We start from the raw sequence: 11,053 nt of genomic DNA on the forward strand, positions 1-11,053 counted from the left end.
CTCGGTGGTCCAGGGGTTAAGTAAGACTCTGCACTCCCACTGCAGGGCGTGTAGGGTTGCTCTCTGGTCGTGGAACTCAGATCCCGTAAGTCTGGTGGTGTGGCCAAAAAAATAAATAAAATGATGCAGAATGTATGTGAACAAGGTTCTACTCTTATCAAACAAATTTTTGTATTTTATTTCTGGCACATGTACACTATTTATTATTTAATCAAAGCCCTACTTCTGATGACCCTATGTGAGAACAAACAGAGACCAAGTCACGCCCACTGGGCTCTCTTCCTCTTGCATGCTTCTGTGCACATTTATGCCAAATTTTTGTCCCTTCCTTCATAAATCTCAGCCTTCTTCCCCTGAAGCTAAGGAATATGCCTCAAAGGTGTATTTAACGTTGTAGCATCTCCTAGTGTGATATGATCCAACCTGGCTGCCTAGGACAGCCCTTTTATTTGCCTTGCTAAAGTAAACATAATTGATAGCCACCACCCTTTCCTTCCAAAGTGCCCTGGTTTGCACAGTAAATGTGGTCATCCTATGCATCATACTTATTTTTCTCTTCTCACCCCCCAGTTCTCTTTTCAATTTTAATCAATTTTTTTAATTTAAAGTGTGGAATTAGAGGTCAAATGGGAAAGAACTGAAGAAGTCTAGTCTGATTTCAAAACTGACACAATTTAGCCTCTATGAGAACTTTGGGCAGTTAATTCATTATCTTGTCAAGTGGTATTTTCCACCATTAGGCATCTCTAAGTTTTATGAAAATCCTTCTTACCTTCAGTCTTAATTTTACTATTCTTCCCCAAACTCTTCACATACAGGTTTGGGATTCTTTCTCAACCACATCCAGCCTAAGGAATCCATATATTATGAACTAACTTCTTTTCAGCTATCTAGAATAGCATTAGTTAGATACTATCTTTGGGAGAATTGAGAAAATAGTCACTCAAGTCCTTTTTGGTGTTACATAATTCTAATGAAGAACCTGGGTTGAATGGCTTCAAGGTTCTACCTAGCTGCATGACCTTGGAAAGTTTACTTCAATTCTTCGTACCTGGTTACTCAGCAATGAAGTATAATACTTTTGTTATGGGCTGTTATGAAAATTAAATGACATATATAAAGCTCCATAAGAGCAGAGACCTTATCTATCCTGTTCACCACTTTAGTCTATACCTAACACAGGTAGTAGCAGGCACAGAGTAAGTTCTCAATAAATATCTGAATAAACAATAAAAGCCCCTAGCACACTGTCTTGCACACAGTACTCAATAAAATGCAGCTATTATTACTCTGTCAAACATTTTTCTTAAGAGGTGGTTTCTAGACCTCTCACTACATTAATCACTCATATAGACACTCTTTGGTTTGTCAGAATTCTTCTTAGAATGTAGTTTTCACGATTCAATTCTGTTTTGTGTGTGGTAATTTTGCTTTATCTAACACAATTATAGACCAGAGTCCACTGGGAAAAAGCTAGACTCTTACCTGCTTAAAATTTGCCACTTACAAAACCCACTTATTTTCTGCCAATATCACCCTTTAAACCTTGGGGAATATATGATTAAGATAAAATTATTAGCAGATTAAAGAGTAGCTTTTCCTGGTGGCTCAGATGGTGAAGAATCTGCCTACAACGTGGGAGACCCAGGTCAATTCCTGGGTCAGGAAGATCCCCTGAAGAAGGGAATGGCTACCCACTCCAATATTCCTGACTGGAGAATTCCATGGACAGAGGAGCCCAGTGGGTTACAAAGTCCAAGGGGTCGCAGAAAGTCGGGGTGGCTGAGCAACACTTTCACTTTCAAAGAGTAGTCAGCCAGGTTAAGAGAAGAACCAGGATAGTGCAGTATTACGGAAAGCCATGGCAACTAGGGTTATTTTCATCACTTGACCTAATGAACGACCCAGCCTGGTGATTTGTTAGCCACTAAATCCAAAGTATGCTTGATCTCCTTGTTAGTATGGCTAGGAAAAGTTCATCCAAAGTGCTTAGCACTGGGAAGATCTTCAAATATAATTTAATGTTTGAATGGGAAAGACAAACAGGAAAGTTTAAGGAAGATGCTAGAGTGAATACATGATCGGCTTCCTAACAGTTGCAGACTGTCCAATTTTTGCCTATTTGGGAACAAGATTCAGATTAAGGAAGCTGGGATTGACTGTAAGTAATAAAAAGACATAGTGTAAAAATTAATTTGGAACCTTTGGCAAATCAAGAAACGTAAATCCGTTAAAAAATTTGAAGGAGCAGTAAGGTTTAGGTTTTGCTTTTGTTGCTTTAGTGTAGTAGAGAGTGAAGTTTATAGACATTCCTTAAGAAAAGATGAAGGAAGGGGATGGAAGAAGTGTAAGGGACAAAATGATAGGATTAAGTGTAGGACCATAGATGGGAGGATATGCCAGTAATAAACCAACAGAAGTAAAGGTAATATTAGCCTGAGGTGGAAAGGTAGGCAGTTAACGAAGCTCGGAATTACAAGTCTCAAAGTAGGAGAATCTGCCAGGGAGGTCCGTAAGACTTGTGGAAAGCGAGAAAAATGTGGTTCTTTGTTGGGAGGATAAAGGGACTATTGACCTCTGGGAAGGATGATTCAATCAGCTCAGCTTTGTGACCACCTCAATAAAATCTCCACTCCTCCTCCCTTCCAACCTAATCATGGCTATTTAAAACCGTGTGACTCAAGTAACTGCAAACATTTTCTTTTGCGCTAGGCTAGAATAAAGACGCCCCTCTAAAAAGAAGACTTCGGTTGCACCAAGAAAGTATTTTAGAGAGAGGCCTTGTTTACACGCTAATTGAAGGGCCGAGGAAGGTATTGGTTTTAAGCTGAAAGACGGGCTACGATAACTCCTCCAAGTGCCACCAGACGCTGTTGCAGGACACTTCTTAGAAGGTCGAGTTTCACCGCAGGGCCCGGGTAAGGTGAGAATCTGGCCTGGCGGCTTCGGCTCCGCGCCTCCATTTCCCTTCCCTCGTTAAAGCGGGTCGGGCTTCGGCCGCCACCAGGCGCCCGACGGCTCTCGGTCCGGAAGTTCAGCCGCACGGAGGATCGAGGAACAGGCTCTGGAAGAATCGCCTCGGGCCTGGTAACGAGGAAGCTGTCTCCGGAGACCATCGCCAACGCTAAGGCCGACGAGCTGAGGTCACCGTGGGAAGAGCTAAGGTAAGCCACCCGGCTCCTTCGATCGCCGGCGGACAGGGACACAGAGTTCTGCGCCATCTTCAAACACTGCCCGTAGTATCTAATGTTACGTCTCTCGGTCAAGGTAGGCCCTTCGCGACTCCGCAGATCAGTTCAGCGGATCTCGACAGCGCAGACCGACTTCATAGGAAGCCATCACTACAGCAGTTGCGACCAGGAGCCTTCCCCGAGCCCTCTCCTCGGAGCATGCGCAGTCCGTCAGCGCACGTAATTGCCGCGGAGAGCCGGCGTGATTGACGTTTACGTCGGTGACGCCTGAGTGCGCGAGGACGTGGGGTTTCTGAGAGTGCGCAGTGCGTGCGTCGGCGGCGACCCTTCGGCCTTTTTCGGGAGGGGGCGACGCTGAGATGGGGGCGGCGGCAGCCGAAGCGGATCGCACTCTCTTTGTGGGCAACCTTGAAACGAAAGTGACAGAGGAGCTCCTCTTCGAGCTTTTCCACCAGGTAAGCGGCTGGGATAAGCCTCTTCCTTTCGTTTCCCGGCCCGCCTAGGGTCCGGCCCAACGGCGATCCGCGCTTCCTTGGCGGAAGCGGGATCCTGGTGCGTCCCGGCACCCTGACAGGTGGGCGGGCTGGAGGCGGGGGTCACGCTTAGAAAGGGAGGCGCTCGCTGCGTGTGGCTTTCTGAGAAGAACCCTAATTAGTTCAGGCCAAAGTGAAGACTAAAGGTGGTGGTGGGTTCTCAATCGGGCATTCCTGTGGTAAAGATTCAGGCTCTTTAAGGGGCCTCAAACGTATGGGTCCTTCGTTGAGCTGTACTTTGCCTTCTTTTCTCATCTTCTGCTTGTAAATTTATTTCAATTTGTTTGTCGTATACATTTTCCACTTAAGTTTCTTACGAAGTTGCAGCAAAGACAGATTCATAAGGAAAGACTCCATAGAAAAAGCTTAGACTCCGTAGGAAAGCGGCATTGTAGTGTTTCTGTTTTAAGATCTGTATTAAAACGTGTTAAACTTGTTCCCTCCAGTTGCACCCTCCAACAGCTGGTAATGGTTTGACTGATCGATGCAAAAGTCAACTTTTAGCCCAAGAAAACTTTCTCTTGCTCTTGATAAACGTTAATTTGCACAAAGTGGGAAAACGATGGGTGTTGGCCGCGACGTTAAAGTCATAAAGGGCAGTGAAATGTAAATTCAGTGATTGGGTTTCCAGTTCCTTATGGGCTCCCTCCCCCGAAGTAAGTTAACCTAATTTTCAGTTATAATCTATAGGATCTTTAACCGTGAGGGAAATCCCTGTGTATCCGGTTTTTAAGAGTCCATGGTTACATTATAAACTTTGTAACATTTGAGTATTTTCTGAAACTGCCTTACTGAAATTCTGAATACTTTTTGTGTCTGTAGGCTGGTCCAGTAATTAAAGTGAAAATTCCAAAAGACAAGGATGGTAAACCGAAGCAGTTTGCCTTTGTGAATTTCAAACATGAAGTCTCTGTTCCTTACGCCATGAATCTGCTTAATGGAATCAAACTTTTTGGAAGGCCTATCAAGATTCAGTTTAGAGCAGGTAACTATCTACTGATGATTTGGGGAGAGAAATTGTTCACTGCTTTGTTTTTTGTTTTTAATTTTGTTATTCAGTTTTAGAGAACCTCTTTTTTTGAGAACCTCTTTTTGGGTGAAAATGCTTTAAGCTTTATAAACAGTAAACTATATATCGCTAAAAATGGGTAACATTGACAGTATGGATTTTGAAAGTGGTAATTTTCAAGAGAGTTAAAATTTCAATTTGGGTTGGTGAAAAGAACATAAACCTTTATTGTTAGAATGACTGATTTTGGTTTCATGCTCTAAAAGCACAAAGATTATTTCCTGAAAGTCTTCCTGACTGGTTTGTAATTTACTTTTACAAATTTTGATGTGAGATTATGTGAGGATGAAACTTTCCTTGTATTCAGTTTTACAATTTAGTGTGGGGATCAGAGTACTATGGCCAAATTGGGTGTTTATACATTGTCTGTTGTACATTGGGTAGTACCTTATTTGTAACCCTTTGTTTTAAATATATCTGGTATTAAACACTTAGTTTTCACTCTGATGAACTATAAAGTGATTTACTGAAATTTGAGGTTTTCACCTTAAGTTATGTCCACCTGTTTTGGAATGATTGGGCTGAGGAATACAAAATTTCAATTTTAAACTTTCTAACAATAAGGATTTATCAATTGTTTCATTTAGGAAGTAGCCATGCCTCACAGGAGGTCAGTTTGTCATATCCCCAGCATCATGTTGGAAATTCAAGCCCTACTTCCACATCTCCTAGCAGGTAATGTTTTGCACCTATTTTAAAAATCGTTTATCAGAAATTTTTTTTTAGGTTGTGATCTCAAAAAAATACATGAGTGATTGACTTCCTTCATTATGCTCCTACCTCTTTTTTCTGCTGCTGTATTTGCTATTTTGGATTATAGTTACACATAGTATCTATTCTAAGGGGACTATAGGCCCATTGTATATAGTTCCCTTAAAATAAATACATGTATAACTATGTTCATTGTAAAGACATATACCCAAACCCACATACATGTATATACTGACACAGAATTTCTCAAAACATTACTTAACTCTTGCTATTTGTACCCTCTGTTTTCTGTTTTATTTTTTTAAATGCACTTTAGTTCTATGACCACTAATTGGTTGTTACTTGCAGATTAAAAATACCTATTAGTAAACAGACTAAGAGTTCATAAAGCTGGATTCTAAATATGTCTCTTAATAATTGTGTAATCTTGAGCTAGTCTCTGGCCCTATCTTTCCATTTGTAAGGAAAAAAAGTTGATTCAGATGATCTCTAAAATCCCTTTTAGTTACTAAGGATTAGAAAAGTTACCATATTTGTATCTACTTAAATAGTTTTCTTTGGGGAGGCTGATTTTTTACTAGGGATAATTTTTTCCTGGTATGTCCTTAGAGCAATTTATCAATCATAATGGGCTTCATTCAAGAAAGAGTTAAAAAATCCTGTCACCTGTCTGATTTGTCACCAAGTCCTTTGTATTTATGATCTCATTTATCCCTCACAGCAGTCTTATGAGGTAAGAATTATCTCTACCTTATGTATGAAGAAAATAAGGGTTGGAGGTTAACTTGCTCAAGTATGAACTGCTCATAAGCATTGAGCTTGTTTTCAAACTGAGGCAGTGTGATTGAGCACACCCACCATGATATGAGTAGAAAGTGTTTAGAAAGTTTTAATAAGGAGAGATAAGTGAATGAGGACCTGAGAGAGGCCAGTGTACCTAGATCATAATGAATGAAAAATGGAGAGTAGTAGGTGATCTTGTCAGAGTAAACAGAGGCCAGATGGCATAGGGTCTTTCTTATATGTCATAATTAGGATTTTGGAATTTCACCTTAAGAACAGTAGGAAGACACTGAAACAGTTTTGGTAGGATAGTAAAAGGAACAGGTTTGTATTTTAGTGAGTTACTTGGTTGCCCTGGGAGAGGATGGATTGAAGGAGACAAGGGTGAAAATAGACCAATTAGGAGTCTGTTGGTAGCAAAGTATTGGTATTAGAAGCAAGGAAGCTGTTGCGGTTGAGTTGATAGTTTGGATTAAGGTGGTGCCAGGAGCTGAAGAGAAGTGGGTGAATTGAATATGAAGAGTCTGGAAGGTGAAATTCTAAGAAAGCAGTCATCTGAAAGGGTATGCTCTTCTTGCCAGCTGAAATTGTGTTTAAATGCTTTTCAGTACAGTTGGAATTTGAAGCATCTCTAACCACTATAAGTTTTTAACCCATCTTAGAAACTCTTGGGGGGAAAAATACACAAGTAAATAGTTATAATCAAGTGTTAGTGTGTACCTGATTTTTATACTCTCTACAAGTAAAATTATACTTTTTATCCCCTTGGCATGCAGACACATAATATGATTTAAGAAAACAAAAGATGAGACTTCCCTGGTGGTCCAGTGGTTAAGACTTTGCCCTTACACTGCAGCGGACATGGGTTTGATTCCTGATCAGGGACCTGAGATCCCACGTGCTCGGTGGAATGAATGAACGAATGTGTAAATAGCTTTCTTTGTAGAGTATAAGTAAACTTAGTTCTGCTTTAGAAAAGTAAGAAAAAAGAACCCTAAATAAAAAGATCTAAACTGTAAGATAAATCAATTGGTGGTTTGATTCCAATGGTGTATTTTAAAATAAAATTAAAACCTTTTCTGAGCTTTTCTGTAGAGCAAGTTACCTCTTTAGGAAGTGAGGAATAAGGTTTAAGTCCTTAAGATTAGTATTCTGTTTATGTTATAGAATTCCTTATTCCCCAAAGCCTATTATTCTTTCCTGTCTCAGTAATTCTTTTCTTTGAAAGTCACTCAGTCATGTATGACTCTGTAACCCATGGACTATAGCCTACCAGGCTTCTCTGTCCATGAAAGTCTCCAGGCAAGAATACTGGAGTGAGTGTTGTTCCCCAGGCCCTCGGCAGTGAGAGCGTGGAGTCCTAACCACTGGACCACCAGGGTATAGCCCTAGATTTTATCCTTTATTTCTTCTATTTTCTTCACCTATTATGTCTAATTGATCAAATTCTTTTCATTTTAGTGCTCATCTAGGTCTTGGCACTATTGGCCCAGGGATTGACAAATTTTTTTTTCTTTTCTGTAAACTGACAGGGTTGTTGTTTTTTTTTTTTTTTCCTATAAAGAACTAGTTTCTTCTGCCATTGTAAGTGAAGTGAAGTCACTCAGTCGTGTCCGACTCTTAGTGACCCCATGGAACTGCAGCCCACTAGGCTCCTCCATCCATGGGATTTTCCAGGCAAGAGTACTGGTGTGGGGTGCCATTGCCTTCTCTGCCATTGTAGCACCACACAAAAACAAAAGAGGTTGGCCGTGTTCCAATAAAGCTTTGCACAAACTGGGTTTGGCCCACAGACTATAGTTTGCTCCAGCCCTTCCCTCAGCTGGAATGTGTTGTCTTCAGGTAATCTTGTTCAGTTCTCTCTTCAATACTTCCTTTTTAGAAGGGCCGTTCCTGACCAGTCAGGCTAAAATAGAATCCCCTCTCTGTCACCTCAACTTATATAGTTGTATATTACTGTGTCTTTATAACCATGTGAAATTCTCTTACTGTCTGAATCCTTACCCCTGGCTCCTTGAGAGAGCAGATACCTTGTTGGTCTTATCTTTGAAGACTGTGTCTTACTCATGATTGACATGTTTATTTGTTGAATGAATGATTATATGTTGGTTTTCTTATTTTTCACTTTTCATGAAAGGACGGTGGATAACATGACTCCATCAGCACAGACAATTCAAAGATCTTTCTCGTCTTCAGAAAATTTTCAGAGACAAGCAGTGGTAAGCTGATTATTCAACTTGAGTTGCTAAAAAAGAAAAATTATACTTAGTTAAAATTCTTTTTTAACTTCTTAAATTTTAGTTAGACTAGCATGGCCTTTGTAGATTTCAGTTTTCACTGGGCTGAAATATATATTTATAAGATCAAAGCTATATAGAAGAGCTGCTTCTCACATTAGTATTATTTTTCTTTAACCATTGTTGGTGTGTGTGTTGCAAGTATTGGAAACGCATTCTCTGATGTTCTTATAACCTATGCTGAGTAATTTCTATCATATACTGTCTTTAATACTTAATATACTGGCATCTTCTAGATCCCCTTCCTTGCGAACTTTCCATTTTTTTCTGTAATAATATCACCAGTAATAAAATCTTAGATATCTTTGCTGTTTCCTTTTTGTCTTTGATCGGTCTCCAAATCTCTCATTGTATTCTTTTTCTTACATTTCTTTCTTTTTATTTTCTTTGCCCAAATCACAATCTTGGCTCATGGTACCTAGACTTGTGTATTTCACAGTCTGCAGAATAAAATACAAGAGTGAAATAAAATTAAATTGAGAAATTAGTATAAAGGGATATGAACTTTTATAAATGTGTTTTTTTCATTTTGCTATAAACCATTAAAAAAAAACCATCATTGCCTAATATCTTCCCACAGGCAGAATTTGAGAACCAGTGATCTAGTCACTTAGTACTTACCTCTGTTTTTCTCCTTACTAGTCCATTTCATTCACCATTTCTACTATTTTTAGTTGTGTTTAACTTAAAATTCAGATAGCCAAGAATGATTTTGCTTTTCCATTATTGTGTTTAACCATGTGCTAGATATCTGTTGCCTTTGATACCTAGAAATATTTGTGCTTAACATTTTCTTCTTTTTCTCTTCGCTCAGATGAACAATGTTTTGAGACAGATGTCATATGGAGGGAAATTTGGTTCTCCACATCTGGATCAGTCAGGATTTTCCCCATCAGCTCAGTCACATAATCATACTTTTAACCAGTCTTCAAGCTCCCAGTGGCGCCAAGATACACCATCATCACAGAGAAAAGTCAGACTAAATTCTCATCCCTACGTGATGGATAGACATTATAGCCGTGAACAGCGTTACAGTGATCTGTCTGACCATCATTACAGAGGAAACAGAGATGATTTTTTCTATGAAGACAGGAATCACGATGGCTGGAGCCATGACTATGATAACAGAAGAGACAGTGGTAGAAATGGAAAATGGCGCTCATCCCGACACTAACAAATGTTATAAGGATTTTTCATAGGGTCATTTTAGGTCCTTTTTGTTAATTTGTTTCTGAGAATGTTTTCTTAAACTGTAGAGCAGCTTTACAAGTTGCCACATTTCTTTGTAAAAATTTTAAAACTCAATAGCAATTCAATACAGACATGAGAAGAATTGTGGTTCTAGTTTCATTACATTCATAGCCTTTCACCTCAGGGTTTTAAAAAGAGGAAAGGGTTTTATGCAAAATAAAGTACCACAATTCCTAATCATTTTAGACAATTGACTAAAGGATGTATTATATGGATTAGTTGTATTATGAAGAAAATATTTTAATTATTTTTTTGTATTGCAAGAAGCTTCTTGTTGGTGAATCAGATTTTTGGTGTATATAATGAAAAATTTCAAGTTGATAGTCAGAATTGACTCAGTATTTTGTTAATAAGAAAATGTTTAACTTCAGTGATTCATTTTACTAACATGAGAAAGCTTTTTGATAAAGTTTGGGGATAAACCATATTTAACTTCTCAAAGAACTTAAGTTTAAGTTCTGTGACATGATCTTGAGCATAGAAGTGTACATCTAAGACATGCTATTTCGTTGTAAAATTTTAGAATTCGCTAATTAAATCGATGTAGGACTGAAGCCACTCAGGAAGTTAAATATCACTAAATGTATTTTTTTACAGTAAAAATACAGTGTTAATATAAATCCCCTATTTCTGGAAGAACAAAAATATAAATGCATAGTTGGATAAATGGTAAAATGTTTTACTGAAAATGTACTTTTTAAAGTACTGCCTCTCTGACTCAAACTTTGAAAATTTTAACATTGTATCCAGGACAAGTGTACAGGGACACATTTTATTATGGAGATTGTACAGGTTGCTTTTTGTTTTTGTTTGAAAGAATTTAGTCTAAAACATTTTCTGATTTAAAAATTTTTAAATCTTGTTTAACAACACTTTTATGTATCAAGATGCTGTTTCCCTTTCATTGTAGAACTTGTTTATAAAAATTAATTCCTTGTAAAATTTGAGTCCTTTTTAATAACTACAGCATTTGTACTATGTTGCTTTTTAATATATGGAAAACAAAATGAAAGAGTATGTCTTTTTTTTTTGACATCACTAGGGACATTGCACACAAAAAACTAGCAACACACTTTTATTCAGTGATTGCCTGGTGTTAAAAGTGTCAGTTTTTAGAGTATCCTGAAATATACCTTTTGAATATACCAAACTTAATATTTTAGAATCAGATTTTCAGTAACACATGGTTTATGTTTCTGAGCACTGTAAATTAATTTG

General features: G+C 38.5%; 2 protein-coding genes across 3 annotated transcripts; one reads left to right on the plus strand and one right to left on the minus strand.

The window, feature by feature from the left end:
• Positions 1-2,764: 2,764 nt before the first annotated feature.
• Positions 2,765-3,589, minus strand: C15H11orf71 (chromosome 15 C11orf71 homolog). Its single transcript, NM_001078051.2, is given in 1 exon segment — positions 2,765-3,589. A coding segment is annotated over 1 exon segment (399 nt). The 5' UTR covers positions 3,222-3,589; the 3' UTR covers positions 2,765-2,822.
• On the plus strand, positions 3,544-10,847 carry RBM7 (RNA binding motif protein 7). 2 transcript variants are annotated; one of them, NM_001034487.1, is made up of 5 exons: positions 3,544-3,646; positions 4,547-4,709; positions 5,381-5,468; positions 8,425-8,506; positions 9,399-10,842. In NM_001034487.1, exons 1-5 carry the CDS (start codon positions 3,551-3,553, stop codon positions 9,756-9,758), a joined length of 789 nt encoding a protein of 262 aa, NP_001029659.1. In that variant the 5' UTR covers positions 3,544-3,550; the 3' UTR covers positions 9,759-10,842. The 2 variants fall into 2 exon arrangements, with proteins under 2 accessions (NP_001029659.1, XP_010810666.1); XM_010812364.4 differs by lacking the exon at positions 3,544-3,646 and adding an exon at positions 3,672-3,870 and having other exon boundaries at positions 9,399-10,847.
• The last annotated feature ends 206 nt before the right edge of the window (positions 10,848-11,053 follow it).

Source organism: Bos taurus, chromosome 15, assembly GCF_002263795.3.
Source record: "Bos taurus isolate L1 Dominette 01449 registration number 42190680 breed Hereford chromosome 15, ARS-UCD2.0, whole genome shotgun sequence".
NCBI lineage: Eukaryota > Metazoa > Chordata > Mammalia > Artiodactyla > Bovidae > Bos > Bos taurus.